The sequence below is a fragment of the Perca fluviatilis genome, chromosome 1, assembly GCF_010015445.1.
Source record: "Perca fluviatilis chromosome 1, GENO_Pfluv_1.0, whole genome shotgun sequence".
Classification (NCBI taxonomy): Eukaryota; Metazoa; Chordata; class Actinopteri; order Perciformes; family Percidae; genus Perca; species Perca fluviatilis.
In genome coordinates, this window is record NC_053112.1 from 30596767 (window position 1) to 30623809 (window position 27043).

The 27043-nt window shown below is 42.6% G+C and overlaps 1 protein-coding gene across 4 annotated transcripts in view; it reads right to left on the reverse strand.

Annotated features, from left to right (window-relative positions):
• Positions 1–27043, reverse strand: part of bnc2 (basonuclin 2) — a 169007-nt gene that overhangs the window by 20895 nt on the left and 121069 nt on the right. For all 4 annotated transcript variants that reach the window (XM_039802289.1, XM_039802274.1, XM_039802282.1 and 1 more), the window contains one exon: positions 25116–25351. In XM_039802289.1, the coding sequence (XP_039658223.1) occupies positions 25116–25351 (236 nt within the window). The remainder of the gene's footprint in view (positions 1–25115; positions 25352–27043) is intronic.

A 27043-nucleotide genomic window follows, 5' to 3' on the forward strand; every position in this document is an offset into this window, starting at 1 on the left:
TAAATTTGAAGAGGCCACAGGTTTTATTTTACCGGGCCAGACACACTGATCAACCAACAGGCCACCAGATACCCTGCTTTCCCCTCTCAACCTGATTTAACTCATGACTTTAGTTAAAATTTCATGACTGTGTTAGTTGTTGCTAAGGGCACACTAATCGACTAGAGTGAGATTTATAGTGCAGTTGCAGACTGCGAGGATAGGGAGGGGGTTCACGGGGGGTTATTATAGAGGACTTTACCACAGACGGGTGAGTCACAATCTGGCACAGCCCTGGTTCCAGGTGGCCTCTAGTAAACAGTTTCCGTTTCTTTTCCCAGCGACTTGTCTTTTTTCATTATCTGATTTTGAAAACAAACCCGTCATTTAAAAAAAGGTCTTCCAACCTCTGATTCATCCAACCCCCCCTGAACTCCACCTTCACCACCCTTCTTTTGTTTTAAATCTGTCCCTCGGCATCTTTAAAAAGTGAAAAGGACAGTCCTTTGGCCACAGCCCAGCAGAGGTGCAGCACATGGAAGCCATTTCAGGCCCTGGTTCGCTGCAGAGCAAAGCTGTCTGTTCTCTGAGTTCAGAACCTCTGAAGAACTGCCTCGCAGCACTTACATGTGAGCAGGGGCTGGGTCTGGACTGATGTATTGATTCCCTGTCTCGTTTCACAAAGCATACACAATAACGTTGGCTGGCCTCACCCAACTGTGCTAAGGAACCGTAGCCGTGGTCAATGTGTAAAACTCAGCGGACCTAGAACTGAGCTAGAGGGGATGCCTCAGAGAAGAGGGGTGGAGTGATAGAAGCAGCGAGGGAACGCCTGATGGTTCACATTAATTGAGGATGATTCGTGTGATCTGCTGGATCTGGATGCAGCAGTCAGGTCTGTCGTGGGCCTGGGAGACAGATGTGGGGGCCGCTGTACCCCCTCCAGGGCCAATGGAGAGCAGTGAGGCGGCTGAGAAATGGTTTGTCTGTCCTGTGTGTGTGTGTGTGTGCGTGTGGGGGGGGGGGGGCTGCTGACAACCTGCTTTTCTTTCTCTCTTCTATCACATCTCCTTTGTCTTGATTACTATTTTGGCAGGAGGACTGTGCAGTAAAGGTGCATTAACATATGCTCACAATTTGCTCCTTGGCCACATAGTTACATGTTTGTACTGTGTCTTATGTTCCTCTTTTGTGTTATACCCGCCCCTTATCACATTATATCCCTAGGCTAGTAATGGGTAGCAGTACACAGACTTTGGTAAGAAACTGCGCCTTAAAAAAGTGAAACTTTGTGATAAAAGTGATAAAAGCATAGCCGTGTATTTATTGCTAATGAAAATTTTACATGAGGGTACCAAGCTCATAAAACCAAATGTGACACATTGTTTCTGACTATTGTGTATTAAGTCTTTAATAGTTGCAACCCCAATTGCAAAATTGTGTTCCTCTTTACTACTGTACCGGAAACGTAGCATTGATTTCCACACAATCAAAATAATCCACACATCACTTTCAAGTCACTGTGTAAAAGGAAATAGATGTGAATGGAAAATGGATTGTACCTCCCAAGTCATTTTGTTTTGGTCTGGCTGGGAACAGATAGAGGTGTCTGTAACACATAGACGGACTGCATTAGGGGAGCGTTTCAGTTTTCTACTGTGCTTTTGCTATGGAGCATATAGGAGGAAAGAGAATAAGCTAATGGAGTCTTTACTTAATGTGATCAGAGCCATTATTGACATGCTGCCAGGAAGATGCAAGACCATTAACTCAAGCTTCTCTCTCTGGTACCTTCCCTCCACCCCCCTCCTCTCCCCGACAGTATTTCACTGCCAGCCTGACTCACATACAGAGGAAGGGCTACCAGGGGGTCTGGGTTCCCCCAAGGAGTCTGTGTCTGTCATGTTAACTAGGAATCTATGATACCGTTGGTTGAATTGGCAACAATGTGTTGCTCAGGACTCTGTAATTGTAAATCATTCAATATGTGTTATGTTTTCTCAGAAGTTACAGGAGGATATCAGTCACTGCTGCACAAGTGTTCCAAATGTTTTTATGCAGTTTTACGCAGTGTTCTGATGGTGCTTTTGGCTCAGCAGCCTACAATGCAAATTCCACATCTTGGATTTTAAATCATACTGTGTTACTCTTTTACATGCTGTCCCTTCTGTTTGTTGTTACTTTGACCTGTCTAATAAAGAAGGAGTGCCTACTATTACTATTTGACAGAAAAATCCAAAAGAAAAACTGTTTTTAAAAAAAATACGGTGAGTTTTTTGCAGTGGCATGTATAAAATAAGTGCGGACATTTTTGAGACCTCAGAAAGAATAAAGTCTAAGGAACAAAATAACAACAACCAAGCTTACCAAATTAGTTAATTAATTATTGGTTGTAAGTACTTATAATTAAATAATAAGGCAAAAATTAAATTGTGATTATGGGCTTTAATTGTTTCAAGGTCAAGGTAACTTTATTAATACCTGAAGGTAGATTTGGCTTAAAGTGGGTGTTGAGTGGGCCAGCCTCCTTTTACACACATGCACACACACACACACACACACACACACACACATGTGCACACACACACACACACACACAATCAGCAGCAGACTGTAGGATGTAAAGTGACAAAGGAGACATCATTGCTCATTACTAATAAAATACAATGAATCAATAGTTCCGCACGCACAAAGAAAGAAAAAAAATAATTTAATAAAAATAAATAAGGCAGCGGACCTGTATTGCTACTACTTATTTAATATATGTATAGCCACTGGGACAAAGCTGTTTCTCCTGTACGCGGTTTTACAGCGGTACTGGTACGCTTCGTCCCGCTACGAAATTCCCTAGTAGTAACGGAAATTGTGGAAAGGGGGTATTTCTAAATAGTTCCAGCTATCCTTTGTAACTGTTTAGAATACAGGGATCAGCTTACTGGACCACTAGAAGTGACACCTAAGGCCAGGCTAGTGTGCAGCAGTACTGTATGTGTTAAGAATATTGTAGTTTTGTCAAAGGGAAATAGTGCACTGTGTGGGTAAAATGGTCCCAAATTACAACAGGATCCCTGTTTTTAAACTGCCTCACTGGAATTGTTGCCTGGCATTTAAGTTGGCTCATTCATCTTGGAGGCGGAGGGTGCCAGTGTGGCTGCAATGTAATTTACACTACCCCAACCTATGTGCCAGAACACATCTATCCCTGTGGCCCAGGGGCTCACATCGCCAGCGGCCCGGAGGATGTTCATGTTTATGTGTGCATGCATGCATTTGTGTGTGTGATAGTGTATGTGTGTGTCTGCGATCATGTGGGTACAACAGGAAGTGGTGCTCGGGTCTCTCGGGGCATGGTTCCAGGTCCCTGGGCCTGTCTACTGTCATAAGTTCCAGAATGGTGATTACTTACTGCAAAAATAAACACCATTACCATCTGGTGCTGCCTCTTTGTACTGTAACTTATACACTAAGAAAAGCTGTAGACCATCAAACACACAGAATCGAGAACAATAACAGAAAACGAAATCTGCACTGTCAAATTTTTTTTTTTTGTCTATCCCTGTTCATGTTTGTGAGCATATGCCCTATAACAACTTAGATGAATAGCTCTCGTTTTGAATGCATAGAATCTAAATCTAGTCTTTAAAAAAAAAAAAAAAACATAGTTGGTTAAAAAAAAAAAAAAAAACTCTTCTATATGAGGGGACAGATAGTGAAGAACAAAAGGTTTACCAGGACGCATGATGAGAAAGGTTGGATGATGGGGGTCATTCAAGACCGTTAACGCTTTGCAGAGCCAGCAGATGTTTGATCCATCTACGGCACATCTGGTCCTCAACACACTCAATCCATTTCACTCGACTTCTCCTTTTTAGATTTTCATTGTTCCTCGCGGTCCACTAAACTCTGCGTTCCCTGTTGCGGTCCACAAATATTCATTCACAGTATTACATACTACCCACTCAGTAATTTTAAAATATAGGCTTTTGTTTTTGCATTTGATTTGTAATGTTTGTTTTTTAAAGATTTGAATAGTTGTCCCTTATCAAACATCTGTATTTGATCCCTTCTTCAAATTGAGTTGTACGTTGTAATTCCCAGCAAGGAACTCCAAACCAAGCAGAGGAATAAAAGCTGTCATTCTCATTGTAGTGGACCCTGGGAGGGTCATACAGTGCTTAACAGCTTCATTGTTTCTTTTATTGTTGGAAACATAGAGGGGTGTGTACTGCACAGGTTTCTGAATTCTGGAGTGCAACGTGACAAGAGGACTGTCAACTCCCTGTAACTCTCCATGCAACTTCCTTTAAAAATGTCAACTCCATGACCCAGCGGCAAATCCCTGGCAGGGTGGGTGGCCGTGTCAGCAGGCTAGTGGGCCGCACAATGTCTGGGCTTGGCCTCGGTGACATGGGGGAAGTGGAGCGAACCGCTGTTCTATTTGTTCAGAGAAAGGATGCAGGGCCACCTGGAGGCTCAGGTCCAGGATCAGCAGACAAAAACATAACCCGCGTGTGTGTGTCTATCAGATGTTGGGACAGACCACATGTTTGTGTTTGCGCGAATGTATAACGGTGCTTTTATAGAATTTGTCTAAAAACAGTATGTGATAATGAAATGCTTTCCCGAATTTGAGTGCCAAATGAATGTGTTTGTGCTGTGCTAATAACACTGTAGGCGTGTCCTAATGTAAGCCTGTGTGTAATGCAATCTTCCTGTGTTTGGGTCTGGCCTGGTCTGGCTGTGCTGTGCAGTGCAATGCTATTGATTCCTATAGCCTTGTGGTCTGCAGGGTTCCTGTCAGTAAACGCGATGAGCCGGAGCACCTTGCATTCCCCCTCTCTGCTCCGTGTAGCACTACAAGCTAAACAGCCATCACAGAAACTCAATACAGGCAGACTGGGCCCTAGTCGTCAGCTAGCAGCATTGCCCTACAATGTCCCACGAGGCTCTGGCTAAGTCAATTTAGTGTCCGTGTAGCATCTCACCTCGTAGAGCTGTTACCAACCTAATATGTCGCGCTAATATGTCTCTCCATATGAATTACAAGGCTGTGAGAGGAACCCAGATGTAATAAGTATGGATTAGCTAATGTCCAGGTTCTGTCTGAGTCTTGTTGGGATGGAGGGGAAAGCTAACGATAGTAATAGCCTCTAACAGGGTGTCTGACTGTGGCTTGGAGGTGAGATGGGGCTATACAGGCTTCTGGGATTTCTAAGGAGCTCTGGGAAATAAACTTCCCTCTCTGCCGCAGAAGAAATGAGGAAGGGGTGAGAGAGAGAGAGCATTGAAAGAATGATTACTGAAGAAGGAAAGGGATGGAAAGAGTGTGATGGGCTGCTAATGCTATTTTTCTGAATATTGATTAACCTGGAGGGCTAGAGGTGTTTGGGTTAGAGGTCCTGACGCCTTTACCTTGTCTGCTGTTGGTCTGTGTGTTAATGTGTTAACCCATCGATTTTATATACTTGTATATAGTTGCCCTGCGTGTAGGCCAAAGCGCCTGACAGAGGAAGAGTGGGATGTTAGCAGAGCTTGGAAAGAGAGGAAACAAAAAGGTGGGAGAAGAGGTGAGCGTGTGGTCAAATGGGGGCGTAATTAGGAACCTTGTTACCAGTAAACTCTATATATTGATCAGGGATAATTCACACACACACCATATCTTCCCCCACAGCCAATGTGCCTAGGTGCTTTAATAATTCATGTAGCATTATAACTCTTGTACATTGCTACCCAATAACCATTTACATGTACCTGTTTGTCTGATTTAAAACCTTTTCTCCTATGTCTGGGTAAACTAGTATTGGAAACACATTTGATTGATAGTAAATAACTGGGAATGTTGGGAAATAATGTTCCTGTTTATGAAAAATATGAAAATTAAGTGCACGTGAGTAGCTGGAGTAGTATTGGAACCTGATCTTAGAATCTAGCTGACATACTGTCTGATTAAGATTTATGTTTTTTCTCAAGATTTTGGGCTGCCTAAAAAATGGAAATTTTGTATATTTCAGATTATATGGTCGCGATTTGGAACTAATAGAAACCTTAGCCTTTTTTCAGTGTGACCACAAAATGTGTCACATGAGTAGTTGTAAACAAGTTTACAGAAGCACGCGCGCGCACACACACACACACACACACACACACACACACACACACACACACACACACACACACACACACACACACACACACACACACACAGGGGCCTTGCTTGCCATTGGCAATCCCTGAAGGCAGATGTGGAGTGTATGCCAACGGCCTGCTGAGTGAGTAGGCCAGTGTGCCCCTAGCTCAGTGCTGGGCACTAATCTGAGCTGCTTTGATGTGTGTGTGTGTGTGTGTGTGTGTGTGTGTGTGTGTGTGTGTGTGTGCTGGAGGGGGAGGTCACTGAAACAGCAGAGGGACTGTGTAATCCTCTGACATGCCTGTGGAAAAATACAAGGATTCCTCTGACAGTGGCTGAACTAAAGGCTCAGAGGACCAGTTAGTGTGTCCACAGGTTTATGCATACTGACTGGACTGAAGGCTGTGTGGCGATACAGACACATAAACACACACCACACGTACAAGTCATGCGCTGACACATGTCTAGACACGATTAAGATGAATTGCATTGTTCATAGTCAGTCTCCTTAGTGAGGTTCCTGGCTTGGTGACACTAATTCTTAGTAGGCTATGTCACTGGCAAGACTGTAATGTAGCCATGTAAGGTGCAGTCCTCAACTAAAATGGCAAGCTGCATTGCTTTAGACCCTACTCATACAGAAACACACACAAATACACACACAGGCCAGGACATTAACACAAACAGTTTGGTTTTACTGTTGGAATGTATGAGGACAGGCGAAGAGTTTTGGCTCTGCCCTCTCTATACTTTGCATAATTGCATCTTACATTTCCTTTAGTCTGAAGGGATGTTCAATCCTAAACAGTGATGGGAACCAGCTCTGTTGATCATTAGATTTTGGCAGAGAAACCTGCTGCCACATGTGAGAGAGAGGTAGCAATAGACATAATGTGTGTGTGTGTATGTCTGTGCATGTGTGTGTAAATGTCTTCATCTCTACAGTATGTGGCCTCTTGAGAAAACCAAAAAAACAGGGCAAATAAAAGGACATTAAGCATACAAATTAGCCACAGGTCTAATGTGAGCTCTGTGAAACAATAAGCAACAAAACAATAGTAGACATTTCATCTTCTTATTGTCTAATCGCCCATCTGACTGCCTGTGTATTTCCCCTTTTAACCCTTGAGATACTTGCTAATGGCCCTCACAATGGAATTATTTACTACCCATGGCAGGGGGGCAAATGGGTCAAATTGTGTGTGTGTGTGTGCGTGCTTGTGTGTGTTTGTGAATGTGTGCACTCGTGCCCCCTGTAGTCAGAGTGAATGAAAGTGAATGATGGAATCATTGAAGCACGCAGCGACTGAGAGAAAATGAGAAAGGAGAGGGGGACTGAAGGAGGAGTACTGAGTGGTGCCTTCTAAAGTGAAAAATCATGCCACGGTGCAGAGGGGCCTGGTTTTGTCCACTGGGAGAAGTGACTACATCTATGCTGGCACTCAAGTGCTCTTAAATACTCTCTCTTTTGCTCTCCATCTCCCCCCTTGCCTCCCTCTATCTATACCCCCCTCTCTTCGTCCCTTATGTTTCTTCTTCCCCAGTTCTCCCCAGGTCCAGTCCAGGTACAAATGGCTATTTGCTGTACAACTCCCCCACAACATGTTTGTCTCTGCTCGCGCTTGTCCCTAACAGCATGTAAAACAACAAAAGAACAAAACAACATTTTCTTTATTTACAAATTGCTCCCCAAAATACAAAAACCTCCTGAATAGAGATGTCAAAGTGCTATTAGTAATGTCTGTGCTGGACGAGGTCGTTTCTCTGTAAATAGGCTTTAATTTGCCATGGATCGGGAAACAGTCGTGTGTGTGTGTGTGTGTGTGTGTGTTGGGGGGGTTAATCTGCTTTCTAAGCATCTCACCACAAGAGGTCAATCCTCATTAAGATATGAAGGAATTACATGAATTATATTCCTGCTTTTTGTCTGATTCTATTTCAATTTCTCATTACGAATTGTTTTAAAATTGTTCGTAATAATATAGTGATACCCATCATAATAATAAGTGACTGACAAGGCGGAGAAAAAACCTGTAATGATCAATTCACAGTTTCATATCCTGTTCAGCCCTAATTGTGTCATGTTGAAACAAAATGTTCACTTCTTGCATTAGCCGTGCTGAGCACTATGGAGATGAAGACTGTCTGTGTAAAAGGAATCAACAGTGCTGCTAACTGTCACCTGCTGGGGTTAACCCCGCGGTTGCCAACACATTCACAACATGCACAACACACAATGGCAGACAAGCCTTTCTCACACCTCCAGTTACAGAAGCCTCTCTGTCAGCTGCGCAAAAGTGTGTGTGTGTGTGTGTGTGTGTGTGTGTGTGTGTGTGTGTGTGTGTGTTTGTACAATACTGCATGCATCGTAGACATATTTCCCCCCTTCTAATTAGCACAAGGGAGTCCTGGGGGCAATCAGAGCCGAGGTTAATGAGAGGGGGAAAGAGCGGAAGAGACAAGGTAGGGGTGCGGCAAGTAACGCACACCATGCTGCACTGGTGCTACAATATAATACACCCTTCTTATCACGCTGTCACCCTGAAGGGGCATCATCCTCACAGCACACACATTGATGTTTGGGTCTGTGACATATTGTGTGTGTGTGTGTGTGTGTGTGTGTGTGTGTGTACATGAGAGCAGCGGTGTGAGAGTTCCTCTCTGTGCGCCCTGATGATCCTTTCACCCATCCTTGTCTCGTATTATCTCTCCCTTCACGTCTCTTTCTCTCTGGAAGGCCCAGATGTGACAGCATGTTTCCCATATCAGAGAGAATTGGTACACTGGGAGGCGGGGGGGGGGGAGTGAGAAAGAGAGCAAGAGAGCTGCCACAGTGGTCTTGGCATCTGTCTGTTCTCAATTGGCGTGCGGCAGTGCTGGTGGGAGAAATGCAAAGTCTACCAGATGTCATTGCTGAACCTTGCCCAGGCAGTGTGTGGATGCGTATAGTGGGGCAGTATCACCAAGACAATTCATCCTCTTAGAAAGATTCACTTAAGTGTATGATGATTTAGATTTTTACAATGAAAAACTAACATGATTTTTGATTGCGGCATAGTTGGCCGACTACAGCTCTGTGGTCCTCCACAAACTCCTGCCACAGATGCTCTCCACATGGATAGGGATAACACTGGATAGTGGCATACTGCCAGCTGTTTAGAGGACATTAAATGTTTTTTATTTAATTCAGTGCTCTCTTTGTGCACTAAGCTTTTTGGCAGATGCACGTTTTACCCCACATTGGCAGTTAAGATTCCTGTGCATTTACAGTACTGCATTTTAGACGTTTTTTTAAAGGGATCCAGGACGCCCCAGAAAATAATAGTTTTCTGACATTAATTAAAACTAACTGAATATTATCAGATTAAAGGATTTCTTTTGTGAAGGTCTTTAAAAAATAAACTAGTGTTATTTAGAAATGTGCATTAATAAATCAAGCCTGTCTGATAATAACAGCAGTGTTATTCTGTGTTGTGTTATTCTCTGTTGAGAAGAGTAAAGTAGAATTTTAACCTCAAAATTGCATCAAATCCTAGATGTGCATCATTAGATCACAACTGATCTTTGTCTTCAGCCTCTCTCCACACTCAAAAAAAGTCTTCAATTGCTAAATTACTGCAAGTAGCCAATTATCTTTCTTCCTTGTGTGCATGTCTTTCAGCATCATATTCCAGTCTCGTGGTTCTCTTCTTTTTTTTTTTTTTTTTTTTTTTTTTTTTTTTTTTTTTTTTTTTTCTCTCTCTCTCTCTCTCTCTCTCTCTCTCTTTTTTTCTTTTTTTTTTTTTTTTTTTTTCTTCTCTCTGTGACCTACTATAGACTGAGTGGAATGGGAATGGTGGCTCATGTGGCTGTCACTCCAAACAGGATGTGAAGGGGAGGAGGGACAGAGAAAAGAGGTTCCTGCATTATTAAAAAGAGTGCTGCCATTAGAGACATTTATACAGTAGAATGACCCGATCAAACTATAGCACAGATACACACACATGCCCACAGATGCACACACACTCTCAGCCTCAACACTGCGACCTAATAGCCTTGGCCATATTAAACCTGTTTTTCCAGGAAGAAATGACAGGGATTATAGTTAATGTTGGTCTTTTTTTTTTTTTTTTTTAAAGCAGACATTTTCAGTTTTTGCTGGTTATACTGTATTTATATTTTTAGACTTATATTGCAGTTCCCCTTCATTTCATACTCTCTCATCACTGCCAAAACAGGACTTAAGGGTCACATCCATCCAAGCAAAACATTGCTATAAGATTAAAGATATTAGTTTCAAATGTACTCCACATTTTCTGTCTGTCACTATTTCATGCTACAAAGAGAACACGAGTAATTTTCTCCCACGTCTCTGCGCACAGCTACCTCTTCCCTGTTTTAGTCTTCTGGCTTGTTTTTGTATCTCTCACCCGTTAACAATAATGCTCAGGGCGAGCACAGATGTATGAAGTAACAGCTACGCTAAGAGAAGAAAAGATGAGTGGAAAAAAAAAAAGATAGAAGATGAGAGAAAGGGAAACAGACGGGTAACGCTGCTCACAAGCATCACTTGTCAATTTACAGCCGCTGCTCCCTGAACCGCACCGTATAAATTTCCAGTGTGACATCCGTTTCTACTGCTTCCAAGCCGACTGAGGCTCCGTCCCACCAGATCTCCTCCCCAGACACATACTTGGAAACCTTAAGTACAGACATTGTGCCAGATGTAGTCTGCCTTTACTTTTATTTATTAGTTTTTTCAGATTTTGAAATGTTGACTTTTTTCTGTATTGGAATCACTATGGGGGGATGAGAATGGATGGGATAATGTCTCAGGAACGCTGCTTTAGTGTATTTGATGTGGCCGCTGCCGTGCACACACAGAACACATATGTGAGCACACATTTACTCATACGCAAACATACAACACACAAAGGAGTGCATGACAGTAAATCATGCGTGTGATGTGTGTGTGTGTGTGTGTGTGTGTGTGAGTGGGTTTAGGATGAAGAGAAGCGCCAAAGAGCACCAGGGGATGTTGCGTATCCAACAGATAGAGACAGAGAGCAGGAGAGAGAGAGAGGAGCTTGGAACTGCTCAGATTTGAGTGATGGTCAGTTCTTTAGGGTTAGGACATGGCCTCCCTTTAATCTCTCTATCCTTAGACATGAAAATGGAAGAAAAAGGCAGGGAGAATGGTGGCTGAGTGGACCAAAGCAGAAACCTTTGCTGGGTCTTGTGCCAGATAGATTTTTACTTTATATCGTTTTTATTTTAAGGCAGACAATAAAACTCACCTACCTGCTAACACGAACACAGTGGATGGCAAAAACAGAAATGATATATTGTGACTCACAACGGACATGACTTTTGTCTTGACTGGTTTAGTGCCAGCACATAAATTCTTCATTGCTTTTTTAGAATCATTGACTTGTAACCAGTATATCTGACCCCTAGCAAGTCCATCTTAAAATTACACCATATCAAAATAGCTTTAATGACTCTAGTCCTCAAGTCTCTAACTCATATGAAACAAGTTGTAGGCCTCCCAGCTAAGAAAGGAATCTGCAAAGAAAACATGGCCTTGAAGGAGTATGAGCTGAGGTGCTTGCACTAGTACAAGATTGCGTTATGAGTGCAACACCTGTTTCGACTTATAAAAGTAGAGGCCAGTAGCGAGATTAGCGAAACATGCCCATAAAGGGAGAAGGTGGCTGGGCCTACGCTCTGATAACAACAGACTCTGTCCTGCGTTTCTTTCAAAGAGCTGAAGGAACTGATGCGGTCATAATGCTGTGGAATACATTCCACTGCTACATGAAGGCAAACTTCTGTCACTCAGCCAGAGAAAAAGTGCCTGAAACGTCTATTTTTAGCTTTCAAATCATACTGTGTTAAAAGAGATTGATTTTGTGTAGAATATGAACCTGTAAAAACCTCTTTAAACAATAAATGGCAAGTTTAGTCATAGAAATGTTGTACTCTTGCCTGAAGGTTTGTAAACCTTATAAATAAGTAATGAGATTTCACCTCACTCAACAGGCAAAACATATATTTTCACTCTGTAATTGCTGTAGCTATAAAGGTAACACTATGGGAATTTCATTGAGTAATTACAAAGCATTGAGACTGGTTCTCAGCTCAGACCTGGGAATCTGGGAAATCAATGGACTTCGAAGAAATTCCTTTCCTCAGGGACACTGGGTGTGCGGCTCGCAGTACTAAGGAGACTTGATCTAGGACTGATCCCAGGAATTTTAGCACAGTAATTAGGTTTGTCAGCTTGGCAAAGTGGGAAAAAACGCTTTGTACTGTGTCACCTCAATGGGCTGGATTTTTGTCAGGGATCGGGATGGAGACAGCACACCCCATACCTAAGCAGGCCCGCACTGCTTGACGAAGGTGTGAATCCATGCTTAATGTGAAACACTGCAGCTGGTGAAGTCATTGTCAAATTGTCAGGGCCCTTCGGCACATTGTATAGTGACTTGCTGTGATTATACTGTCAGATCACTTTTGAGCTGTAACGGCTGGTGGCAAAGACTTTGACAGGAAGTCAGACAGGAGTTTAACACCTCACAATACCAGTGGCAGTCTCCCCGTTAAGCAGATAGCAGTGGTTAGTGCGGCAACACTGGCAAATGGTGGCGAGTCTGGTGACGCACAAAACTCTGAGCTGCTTCTCCAACAGCTCTGCTCTGCAACTGGCACTACATAAACACAAGCATGACTGCACACAGATTCGCACACAGCCACGCGACTGTGGTCTCCCAGTAATAGCTTTGTACCTCTTGGGGCCTGGCGCTGACCGTTCCTGCTCTTATCTTTGTTTATGTGGAGGGTAGCTCCTCATGTACGTGTGTGAGAGCCTGTGCACAGACCCTTGCAACAAGGTTGTTTAAAGTGTGTGTGTGTGTGTGTGTGTGTGTGTGTGTGTGTGTGTGTGTGTGTGTGTGTAAATACACGTGCACGTGTGTGTGTGTGTGTGTGTGTGTGTGTGTGTGTGTGTGTGTGTGTGTGTGTGTGTGTGTGTGTGTGTGTGTGTGCAGGGGAGGTGATAAGGCAGTGCCTGGCACCAAAGCACCAGTTGGCAATGAGCCTTAGATCCTAAAGATGAGAGCTCAAGACTTGGTTGTGTGTGAGCGTACAAACACACATACAGTGTAAACCAGAGGTTAGGTGGAGACAACACAGAGGATAGAATGCCACAAGTACTTACTGGTGCATGTGCCTACGCCTGAATGTGTGTGTTTGTGTGTGGTTAGCCTGCATGCATGTTTCTGTGCTCACTGAGGTCAGTCACCTGTAGCAGTCTATTGATCTTCCTTCTTCAGAAGGCCCTGTTGTCTTTGTTGATTACTGCCTTTGCCTTCCAACACACACAGATACACACACACACACGTACACTTTCAAGGTAGAGTTGTGGGAGGCTATAACTTAGTGCTGGACTGGAATCCAGGACTGGAAAAGTCTTAGAAAAGCCACTGGGAGGCTGAGTGCTGGGAGCTGATGTATCATCGAGTGTTAAACCATCATTTCTGGTGACCCTATATCATATCCTGTCTACCCCTGCAGGCACTCATTCCACAGAGAGCAGGGTGCCAGTGACAGCACGGCTCACTTGGTGGTCCCAGCACTCAGCCACTTACCCATTTAATAAGACAGTCTTAAAGAGGACGGAGCCAAGCATATGCACAGTGCTGGTAAAGATTTTTTCCCCACTTTTACAAGAGCCCTTTTTGTAGGAGGCCCAGGGGCTGGCATTCACCAAGGCTGCGTGTGTGTGTGTCTTAGGTATCCATTTATTACTACTATTAGTCCCCTTTTCATTCTCTCTCTCTCTCTCTCACTCTCTCTCTCTCTCTCTCTCTCTCTCTCTCTCTCTCTCTCTCTCCTCCACCTTAGTGAAATTCTAATAAACAATCAGGGTGGCACCATGCTGAGATGCCTATAATGGGCTCCTAATTAGCCACTCCAAACACAGAGAGCGGCTGCTTCACGCCTCGTTTTCTGCACTCATCTGCGCAAAACTGGATGAATTGATTCCATTTGCTCGCCACTTAATGCACTGATTGTTTATTGGCATGGCTGGGGATAAAAACAAACAAAACAAACAAAAAATGTCTTTAAGCTGGCAACGCATGCTAATACTAATTACCATTAAAAACAGGCTGACCTATGACGGGATCAACACACTTTGAAGTTTCTCGGGTCCTTCTCCTTCACGCTGAGGCTCCCCCCACTCATCACCTCGTCCTCCTCCTTTCCTCAACCCCTCTGTCCACCTCTCCTCTCCTGTCTGAGGTGAAGTGAAGCCAGACCAATTGGTAGAAGAGAGGCAGTGTCTTTCTTTAGACCAGAGACGGAGAAAAAGAGAGAGAGAGAGAATGTGGAGGGCATGGGTAGTCATCACCTTCTCCTCACACCTGCATGACAGGTCATCCTGCTTAATAAAGGCACTCGTGCACAACACGTCAGAGAGAGGGAGAAAGACGATAACGAAAGAAGAGAGAGAGGGGAAAAAAACTAGGTAGAAGCACAAGAGATGGGGCTTTACAAAGTGCAAAGTTAAAATAAAAAAAAATATAGAGTAAGAGACTATATGGAATTTAAAATAAGGAGTCACTTAAGTCTAAAATGAGACGCTCCATTATGTTTCAGCAAGCATCTCACATTATTTTGTATTCTGCGGTGAACTTCCACAGGTGTCTCAGCACTGGTGTTGGTTCACACTGAGGTCAGTCAACCTTTTAACCACCACCACACAACATGGAGGCACAGTACCGGCTGTGTCCTTTTTGCCCAATGACACCACAGTATCACGTAGAAACACAGGAAGTCAAACACAGCTGGAGCCATTGGTGAAAAACGAGACGGTGACAGACATGGCGCAAAGCACAACCACAGCAATCATCAGTGTGTGGTTCGCCAGAATGTGTGTGTCTGTGTATGTGTGTGAGGTCCTCCAGTGTGTGTCAAAGCTCTTCTCCCTCCACCAGTCTGCCTAGCTCATTTCCTCCACAGGCTGCCTCCCCGCTACTTTATGAGTGAGAGCTACAGCTAGAGCTCTCACCTCAGGATACACAGTGCCTAAATGTTTCCATTTGTGGAGGAAGTGACACACACATTCGCTCCCACCGCAGGGCACCTACCCATAACTAACCATCTTGCATACAAGCAGCAATGAATCATGAAAGTGATTGGTTAAAATGTGCCGTGTGTGTGTGTGTGTGTGTGTGTGTGTGTGTGTGTGTATTTTTTAACCTGTGAAGGTACAGTATGTGTGAGTGTTTTGGCTTCTGAAGTGGTATTTAGAGTGTACGTATACCTTCAACTGCTATATGAAGCATCAGACAGTCATAATGTGGGCGAGCAGTTCAGGACATTTATTTACTGTATCTACTTGTATTGTTCATTATCTGCACCAGGTTTTTACTCATTTTGGGTAGACTTCATACACTTCTCAGTGTTCTTTTTCTTTGAAACGTTCTTTTATTTTTCTGTGTACAAGTACTGGCCCCTCCGAGTGACAACAGTCCCAAATCCCCGCTTATACTACACTAGTGATTTCCACCACACTCCCAAACATTTCCGTGTGACAATCAATGCGGGACCAGGATCTCTCGTGCAGATCGATACAGTGCTACACGAGATCAACACCTTCCCACACTATCATTAGTGTCGCTGACCTTGAAGTAAAATTCAATTTCCCTCTGCAGCAAAAAACCCTCGTAGCCCCCTGAAAAGCCACTTCAGAATTCAGAAGCCATTTCCGCCTTCCAGCGCAGGCGAGACAGGATATTATAACTTATGAAAAGGATATATGGAGCGAGGGATGCCGACAGAAAGAGAGGGATTCTGTTTGAGGAGGTAATGGCATGGCTCTCTTTGAAAAGTAAATGTGGGCAGAGCCTGGCATAGGTAAATAAAAATTCCTGATAAGCAGGCTGGAAGATTTCCAGTTTCAATTAGGGTGCGTGGCTGACTCGGAGAGCCTCCTATTGGGAGCTTCAGCAGCACCAGGGCCTGTTCAGGGAATTCTCCCGGGGCATGGACACTGGGTAAAAAGAGAAAGGCAAATGTGCAGTGAGAGAACCAGAGGTCCCATTACACTGATCAGTGTAGTGCATATCACATTGAGCAGGCGAGGAGGAGGGAGGAACAGGGTGTTCAGAGGGGATGAGGAGAAAGAGAGCACCCTATTAATACAGGGAGAATATTCCTTTTTATTCTAATTATGACATGCCACTGGAACTTAAGAGGGGAGAAGAAAAGCAGTGGTGGCCCCTTTTCTTCACTTAATTTGTAGACACTGCAAAGTGGACAACGATAGCTGCTTTTCTCAGATATAGATTGAAAGTGAATAAGGTTGTGTGTGTGTGTGTGGGGGGGAGCTCCATGATTGGCTATGAGGCTTTGAAGTCAGCCTTATCATGGGAATTTAAAGGGGGGAAATGGGTAAGGAGGTGGCATGTGTGTGTGTGTGTGTGTGTGTGTGTGTGTGTGTGTGTGTGTGTGTGTGTGTGTGTGTGTGTGTGTGTGTGTGTGTGTGTGTGTGTGTGTGTGTGTGTGTGTGTGTGTGTGTGTACTGTAGCCTAGCAGGGTGTAGTTTGATCAAATCCCTACCAGGATCCCATGGGAGCCCCTAGACCTGACCGTGTATGTTAAACATATTATTTTCACTTCCCATGTTTGCCCTGCACAGCATGTTAACTCCCCAATCATATTTTATTAGAGCTCCCCCTGCACACACACACACACACACACACACACACACACACACACACACACACACACACACACACACACACGCACACATACGCCTCTCACTCCCATACGTTTTGGCATGGAATATTCATGATCTTTAAATTTGACCAGATATGAGGTCACACATCCTAAATTTAAATACAATTTTGAAATATATATGTGGCCACCAAGCATGTAATGGATGCATTAAAGGGATTTCCAAATGTGGAGTAATTACTTAAGTGTCTCTTCTGGAGAAATTGACGTGTGTATTGGCTCTTGATCACGTTCTGTGATGCAGCATCCATGATCCTAGACTGCAGTATATGATCTGCTGCTACAGACCTGTTCAGTGACCATCAGTGTTGTATGAATGTTGTTGCTGTAGCAATGGTGTCATTGTGAAACAGCAATGTAATTATAAATAACATTGCAAAGCACTGTACTGTAGTTCTTAACAGCTAAGACCAGAGTACACACACACTGAGAAAACATCCTTAATTCTCTGCTGAAGACATAGAAGTGAAAGATGACAGCGGAGGTGGCAGTAGAAATATTCGAGTCGATCTGTGAGAGGATAAAAATGACCACCCATGGACAGGACAGAAAATATAAAGAAGGGACTGATGACACTAAAAACTTAAATGGTGTAAAAATGACAAAGGACAGTATGATTAAAAGATGCGATGCTTAATACAAACACGAGGGTATGATCGTGCGCTAGCAGTTACGACGCAAGCTCTGTCTTGTATCTGCAGGTCCGATGTTATCTAAACACCTTGACAGCTATCTGACAAAAAGAACCAGTCAGCAAAACTTCACCCTTAGGCCTCTGTAGCCAAAAAAAACTGAAAAACACAGAAGAACAAATTCTGCTTATCAAAAGGAATGCCCCTTAAAATACAGACACAGAGATTTATAGGAATGAAAAGATGAACATTAAATTAATAATTTTACTTACTCTCTTTGGGAGCAATTTTCTTTCCAACCTCCACTTGATAGCATTTGTAAAGGTGTTATAAGTATATCAAACCAAACTGGTTTCATTCCAATATTCATCACCTTCAACTTTTTTTCTCAATTGTAAACTTGCAGCAGCTTGTGAGGCCTCGTAGAATCTATGGTAAAATTCCATCTTCCTTCCAAATTCAATATAAGGGGAATTATTTTCCAAATTCCTGCATACAATGTAACCTGCTCATAACCTTGCTTCTCCAGCTTGAATTCATTTGGGGCTCGGGTTCAGGATTGAAAAGCGAGGGACTGAGGATTTAGCATGGGCAGGACTTTGTGTAAGGAGCTGGCTTTGGGCTTTGCAAGCTGTGAGAAAAAGTGACAGTGAAGAGGCTTACAATTTCAGTTTTTTTTTATTTTTTTGATTGTTTATTATGATATGATGCATGCTGGATTTAATATTTCTCGTTGATAAAGCAGTGTTTTTAAATAGAACATTGGTTAAGTTATCAAATGGTTTTAATGCCTTGCTGATAATGCTCCTCCACCTCTCTCTGACTGATCCTCTAATCTGAAATCACATTCTTTTATCTCTGGCTTACTTAGAAGTGAGCGATTGAGAATAAGAAGGGAGAAGACACCCTTAAGAGCACAGGAGGAGTAGATGCCAGGCAGGACAAGTGTGTGTGTGTGTGTGTGTGTGTGTGTGTGTGTGTGTGTGTGTGTGTGTGTGTGTGTGTGTGTGTGTGTGTGTGTGTGTGTGTGTGTGTGTGTGTGTGTGTGTTGTGTGTTGTGTGTGTTTTTTTTTTTTGTGTGTGTGTGTTGTTGTGTGTTTTTTTGTTTGTTTTTTTTTTTTTTTTTTTTTATGTGTGTGTGTGTGTGTGTGTGTGTGTGTGTGTGTGTGTGTGTGTGTGTGTGTGTGTGTGTGTGTGTGAGTTGAGAGAAAAAAAAAAAAAAAAAATAAAGAAAAGAGAAGAGGGAAGAAAAGAAAAAAAAACAAAAAAAAAAAAAAAAAAAAACCCAAAAAAAAAAGCATGGACACACTTTGAGTGGACAGACTCCCAACTGAAAGCTTCCCAGAGGGGAATGGAATAACCTAGGCATTAAGTAGTGATAACAGAAAACAGGTTCTGAGAGAAGGGGAGGCACTGGGAGGTGATGGAGGGTGGAGAGGAGGACAGGAGGAAAATAGGGGTTACAAGTGTGCCGTATGGAGGAGAGTGGAGAAGGGGATTGTGTCCAAAAAATGTTGTTGCACGGAGTCTGACTACCTAAAATGGAAGTTTCTCAGGCGAGGATCAAGAGATATGGTGCCCTTCACAGTTGACAGAATGAGAGACAGAAAACGGAGAGGGGGAGTGCAGTGAGGGGGAAAAAAAGAGACAGAAATGTTGAAATGTGACTAACTCAATAAGTATCTTTCTAAACTACTATAGAGAAGCCGAGTGGTACCTTTACTAAGGCCTCAGGATCCACCTGCAACTGGAAATGGTTTCCTGTCTTACACAAACCCTGTTGCACCCTAATCCATGTAATTACATCTCATATTCCACATGTGTAAGTACACATGTACAACATTACAGTGACAAGTTTAAAAAATAAATAAAAGCACAGCTCCCCTGCTGCCCTCCAAAACTACCACCAATGTGCATGCTCATTAGAGAAACAATATATTTACCAAATAAGTAGATAAATAACCAGAAATGTAAGGAGATAACTTTACTGCATTAATAACTTTAAACACAACTTTATGCCCAGTAATCTGCCACTGAAACAAAACCTATGTTAGACGAGTGGGATTTTGTGGCTGTGTGTGTGCCTGATAGTTTGAATAAGCCTCCCTCCGAGTGTGTGTGCAATTAGGGGTAAGACTGTGTGTGTGTGTGTGTGTGTGTGTGTGTGTGTGTGTGTGTGTGTGTGTGTGTGTGTGTGTGTGTGTGTGTGTGTGTTTTTTTTTTTTTTTTTTGTGTGTGTGTGTGTGTGTGTGTGTGTGTGTGTGTGTGTGTGTGGTTGTGTGGCGGTGGTGGGGGTTGTTAGCGGTTCCATCTGGGTCTCCTGGAAGCCGTGTGGAGTCAGGAAAACCACATCTCATAAAGTGGAGGCAGCCCAATGTTCTACAAGGACAGAACATTACTGAGAATGTCGCTCAGGAAAACCCTGGGCTTTGGTCCATATGTTGGCTGCAAAGGCCGTGTGTCTCTGTCTCTTTCTCTTTCCACTCATTCTTTCTCTCTCTACTTATTTTTCACTTGGTAAGGGATAAAAAAGAGGAAGACTAAATAGACAGTGTGGAGTGTGGGAGACAGAGGCTGAGACAGAGAGAGAGGAGCCAGTACTGATAGCAATTCCATCTGTCTGTATCGAACAGAGGAGTGAGCAGTGACAGGCCGCGGTATGGTGTGGAGGTGGGAGGGCATCTGGTGCACATTGGCTGTGGGTCTGTCTGGAAACAACCATGGGAGAGGAGCGAGGGATGAGTAGAGGGAGGGAGAAAAGGATGAAGGGCTGAGGAGTGGAGAAGGTAAAAGTCTTGCCAAAGGAAAGGGCAAGGAATTCTGGCAAGGAATAAATGTGCCTGTGTTGTTCACATAATGCTTTGGATTGAACCTGAAGTCGCGGGGATAGGGGTGAAATAGCAGAGAAATAAAGCAGGGTAAAGGGTAGAATACCATATCACACACAGATCACTTTCTGTCATCACTATCAAGTGGAAACCTTATAGCTGTAATTTTGTGATTTCATACTCCACAAAAGGTGGTAAGATGGTAATTTTCTGTATATTGTAATGTAGAGTATGTGTATGCATGTCTTTCACAGTCTGAGAAAATGGCAACTCTGCAGTCAAATATTGATAATAATTTTACACATTTAACAATTTTGTTAAATTAATCAGGTTTGGAGAGCTGTGATCAGTTACAAAAAGAAGCAGCAGATCCCACTTTGACAATCACAACTCTTGAAAATGTGATGACAAGGAGTTATTCTCTTCCGGCAGCAAGAACGTGTTTATTAGGAACTTAAATACAGCAGACAAATATTGTGCAGATGTGTGTTTGTGTAAACACACAGACCTGCACGCATACATTTGTATATGGACATACTATAGCACCTGACTGTGTGGACTAACTGTGTGTGTTAAGGCTATAAGAGAGCGGTTTGTGGAATAAAGGTCAGGCTTCAAACAGTGTATAGAAGGATGAAATGAGAAAGAGAGAGAGAGCGAAAGACAATCATTCATTTTAATGGTTATTGATGTCATGTATAATTCCTCCTCCTTTACAAATCAAAATTCCAACCACTTGATAAGCCATTGCGCTTTTAATAATATTGATTAATTTCTTCAGTTTAAGGAGCCTATTACAAAGATAAATTGCAGAGTGTGCGCATATTTAGTCATACCTCTAAAATGTATTTGCTTTTGTCACACGGCAGAGAGGACGGAAGATGGCAAAAGTGTATCTCGGGTGTTGACATAAATTAATTCCTTCTGTACATTTGAACTAAACTGTGGTGATATACAGTACAGGCCAAAAGTTTGGACACACCTTCTCATTCAATGTTTTTCTTTATTTTCATGACTATTTACATTGTAGATTCTCACTGAAGGCATCAAAACTATGAATGAACACATATGGAATTATGTACTTAAAAAAAAAGTGTGAAATAACTGAAAACATGTCTTATATTTTAGATTCTTCAAAGTAGCCACCCTTTGCTTTTTTTTGATAACTCTGCAAACCCTTGGTGTTCTCTCAATGAGCTTCATGAGGTAGTCACCTGAAATGGTTTTCACTTCACAGGTGTGCCTTGTCAGGGTTAATTAGTGGAATTTTTCCCCTTATTAATAAAAAAAGCAAAGGGTGGCTACTTTGAAGAATCTAAAATATAAGACATGTTTTCAGTTATTTCACACTTTTTTGTTAAGTACAAAATTCCATATGTGTTCATTCATAGTTTTGATGCCTTCACTGAGAATCTACAATGTAAATAGTCATGAAAATAAAAAGGAAACGCATTGAATGAGAAGGTGTGTCCAAACTTTTGGCCTGTACTGTATTTGTAGTATTACTTTACTGTGGAGAGTTTACTCTGCAGAATATTCTAAAGTGGATTACAGTGGCGATCATGTTGATAGTTAACCTAAATGCATCAGTGCTAATGTGGAAATGTCCCCGTGAGCGCAGGGTGGTGGTGATGAGACAGCACTGATGCTTCTGATATGAATGAACTCCATACACTGGCATTCACTTCACTAAATGATAGTACTATCATTAGAAATGTGTCATGAAGGGGGAGTAATACATGAAGCCTACTGTTTCTAACATGACTACTCCTTAAGCCTGCTAGCTATTTGGCCTCTTTGAAATTAGTGTCACAAATAGAAATGAAATGTGTTGATCTATGTTTTCAGTTTTTTTTTCTATGGGATTGGTCAAATATAAGTGTGTGTTTTCCTTCTTCCTGCGCTGCATTCAGTACATTCAGTTGGTCAGGCATCAGAGGAGCTGCAGGTATACTCTGTCAGCTCAATGTCCTGAGTTTTCTGGCTCATCACTGACGCCCATACACACTGACTACGTTTACATGCAGCCAATAACCCGTTCAAAACCGGAATATTAGCAATAACCCGGTCGCGCACGGCCATGTAAACACCGGCAAAAACCCGAATATGCTCATATTCCGGTTTTTAAAAACCCGAAAATGATCCCTGGGTTACCCCTTTTCTAACCCGAAATTTTGGTCATGTAAACGCGTATCGGCATATCCCCATCAAAAGGAACATTGATTTGTGTTCTGCGCTGATCTATTCGCAAGGAATCTTGGTCTTTTGAGTAGAGGAACTTCTTGTATGCGCCAGAAAACCTGCGCGCAGTATACCGGAAGTAAACAAGAAGTAGAGGTAAACATGGCGAGACGCAGCACAGCACCACACTTTTGGAGCGAGGAGGAAACCAATTTCTTCATTAGTGTGGTGAAAACCATGAAGATGTCTTTTGTTGACGGCAGAAAGTACCGAGATAGTGAGATTTATAAGAAGGGGACCGAAAAGTTACGCAAAGCAGGGTTTGTCCGTACATCCAGACGCTAACCGTGCGTCGCCGTTTACTTCGGGATATTGCCAATTTATTACAAATGCCATGTATACAGGAGTAACTCTCTCTGCTCACGCATGTAAACGGGTTATTCCCAATGTTTCAGAAACCCGAATAGTGACCTTAACCCGACCGTAACCCGAAAATTGACAGCTTGTAAACGTAGTCATTGACACCCTGCAAACACCATGCACCAAACACACACACTTTTTTTCCACACATTGTGACATGCTAGCAGAGAAAAGCTAATAATATAAAGTATGGTAAACCGAAGCTTCATTAGAACATACTTGAGAAACAGAGGATGCATTTTGCTGGATGATTATAGTGACTTATAGCATATCTCATTAAAATTACAATGAACATGATTACTTCTGTGGCCTAAACACTTTTATTCAAATCCTAAATCAGTATGAGCGAGCGTTTGACTGCTAGGATCACGGTAAAGTAATTCATCATCAAATAATGTCCCCTGACATCAATATTACAAAGACAACTTATTATCTATCATCTGCAATACTGTTATTCTCATTTTCTCTCTAATTTAGCGCGGCATGGTGGTGGGGAACAAACCCCTGACACAAAGCGTTGCCCGGAGGCTTGAGGAAGATGATTGAATTTCATAGCTACTTACAGGCTAATAGGGCCGTACAATGACTACTTACTGCCCTTAAGTGACTGGCTGCTTCTTGCCGGCCGCGGCCCCTTTGAAGCCCTTCTGAGGAGATCTAGGGGATTTAGCCAGTAGCGTGTCATGAGGGCTGAGCAGTTGAGCAACGGTGCTCCCACCAGCTGACTATTAGAGCCAGCTGATATAAACACGACTATGAGAACCACAGTGCTCCAATGGTTACTCAATCCAAGGCTTTCTCACACTGCCGATTTGGAGTGTTTAGTTATGTTTCTCAGGAAAGAATATTGAAATTAAATTGTGAGAATGTTTTTAGAGCTGAAACAGATTAATCAGTCAGTCAAAAATGAATTATCCAGCAAGAATTGAAATAGTTGATTAATCATGTGGGCTTTTCAAGCAAGCAAACATTTGCAGCTTGTCTGTGTTTTATATTTGTTTTGGATTCACAATACATTTGAAGATGTCACCTTGTGTTCTCAGAACTTTTAATGGGCTTTTTTAGTATTTATTTGACATTTAATAGACTAAACCAATGATCAGTGAAGCAAAAATATACAAAATAGATTTATTATATAATGATATATATATATGTGAAAAAAAATAGTTTGTTTCAATTAGAACAATTAAGCAAATATTTTCAGTGTAAGAATATAGTAGACTATGTTAATCTTACTGAATTAAGTGTGTGTGTGTGTGTGTGTGTGTGTGTGTGTGTGTGTGTGTGTGTGTGTGTGTGTGTGTGTGTGTGTGTGTGTGTGTGTGTGTGTGTGTGTGTGTGTGTGTGTGTGTTCTTTAAGGCTTTAAGAGAAAGAGACTGGGTCTGCGAGTGCTTTACTCATACTCACAGAAGCTGTTTCCACATACAAACCACCCTCTCCTCACCATGCTGTTCCACTTACACTCTTGGAACATTAAACTATATACGCATACAGATAAGCCCACAATACACAGATATATACACACACACACACACACACACACACACACTAACCACATGCACATGTTCACTTGCTCTTAACTAATTCATTCAGGAACACTTTGGTTTGGGTTTCAACACCAAAACCTCCGTACCTTTGATTGAGAAATGTGTCTGCCTGCAATTATATGGGAGGGAGTGGTGGAGGGAAGGATGGATGGAGAGAGGAAACGCACTACAGTGGTTTTATAGTTTGCTGGCGTGACATTTTTCTCCACTTTCTTTTTTTTTTTTTTTTATCCCTTTCCTTTTTCCAGCGGAGGGACATAGTGTTGACAGGGCAGGAAAAGGGGGCAGACTGAAGTAGAAGTAACAGCAGAGAAAATGTGAAGAAAATGGATGGGCAATGGGACTGAAGTGGCTTAGATTGTCACTGTTGTGCTTATGATCAATACCTCTTAAAATAACTGCAATGCTGGGGAAATTTGTAGATGCACTTGGTGAGAGAAAGTAATGGTAGTGTTCAGGGATATCACAGAAAATTGCCGGCAAATATAAAAGCATGTGCCGGGTGTGCGTTTGGAAGCAGAGAGTAACTACGGCCCTTATTATGTATTGACATTTACCCTAAACCCTTATGATGTTTTACATGTGTTTGGCACTGTAGCATGCGTGTTGGTCACCGACCTGCAGTATGTAGCCCCGGACGTAGTCTCGGAGGGTCCAGCCCAGTCCGTGCAGGATGTGCAGCACCTCTTCCTGCTTCAGCACGGAGAAGAGGCGGTCGAGAAGGATCTTGAGCCTGACAGGTACGGCCTGGGTGCCGTACAGCATCAGGCTGCTGATGTCGAACACCACATTGCACTGAACGATCTCCACCTGGGTCGGGTGGTACAGGTGCTGGGTGCTGAGCTTGTCCAGAGCTGTGACAAGAAAAAAGAACGAAAAAAGACACACACACACACACACACACACACACACACAGACAGGCCCGGTTAATGACTATCAAGTTTCCTTCTCATCTCAAATCTTCCTGTGGAGGCTACTGCGCGGTCAGCACCAGCTGATAAGAACATATCAGATAAAAGCAATGACATTAATGTAATTATCTGCCATTCTCTCTATTTAATCGAATCTCTTGCTCTTTCACAGTTATGCTGCTCTTACATCTTCCTTTTTCTTTGCCTCTTCTGTCTCCACCTCGACCCCAACCTGAATTGCATCCATCCTGTTTCGTCTCAAATCGGAAACAGTTTGTGGCTGGACTTAAATTTCTTGTTGCGTTCCTTATTTTATCTCATATCTATACCTAGTCATGTGCAGTGCTCAAACGTTTTAAGTACTATGAAGTGGGCTATTTCCTGTATTTATATATATATATATTCAATCTGTAGCAAAATACATACAGATAGAGATGTTGTGTGAATTACTGCATTATTAATGCATTAATCCTACTTAAAATAATGTTAACTTTTCTAGATAAAGACCTAATTCTTTGTGATAATGTTATATTTTCATGTATCTACTAGAGAGGGCACTGTTCTTTACTCTTTATCTTTGACTGATGTTCAGTAGCATGTTTAGGGAGAATATGACAACATAAATTAAATTTCTTTTTTACCCGTAAAACATGTAGAGGAGGTGGAAGCACATTTCTCAGCATTGAGTAGTATCTTTAGTGTCTCTTAGCTGCTTAAAGACCCAACAGACAGAGTAGTCTGTATGTTGCCTGAGTGGCAAAACGCGTGGTTGAAAAGTCGTATCACTTGTAAAGCTTAATTGTGAGCGCAAGTTGGGTTTTTGTTATTGCCCCCTCTATCGCAACCTCAGTCATCTCTTTCTCCTCTCTGACTGTCTGGGCGACACCTGGTCGACTCTCTCTTTCTTCATCTCTGTCTCAATCCCTCTCTCTCCCCTTACCTCATACCTCCCTCCCTCCCCCCCTTTCCCTGCCTGTCTGGGTGACACCTGGTTGGGTCTCTCTCTGATCCTGGGACGGCTTTTTCCTGCTGACGAGTGCTTTGCCTGACAACACAGCGCAGCCAGACACGAACATAATAAAAAATGAAGAACTACTTGTCAGAGTCCCTGCCAATGCCGACATGAAATGAAAAGTGGGGGAGAGGAGAGATGGGCGCCTGACAGTTCAGAGGGAGAGATTAAAAAATAGTCAATGGGGTCCTGTGCGATCCGCTGAAGGGCCCATGGCTCGCTCTTGTGCGGACACAAGCCAAACAGGTGTTTTCTTTTTTCATTTTTTTCTCCCTCCTTCTCTTTGTACTTTCTTGCCTCTTCTCCTTTTTACTTATACCCACATGAAAAACTCATGAGGTGTGGTCTCTCGCTTCTCTATCTGTCTTGTGGTTGTGTTCTTTTCTTTTCTTTTTATCTTTTTTTTTTTATCTAAAGGTGCAAAAACAAGACTTTGAAAGCAACAAGAAAATACAGAAGCAAACAAAAATAGCAAAGTTTTTTCATTTGGATTTGAGTACATTCACAGCCACAGATAGAGAGAAGCTACTGCCTGCAGTAAATAAAGTAACAATAAAAACATTAGAATTGCGAGATATGTGAGATGCGTGTGTTGTAATTTTCCATACACAGTAGAGAGTACA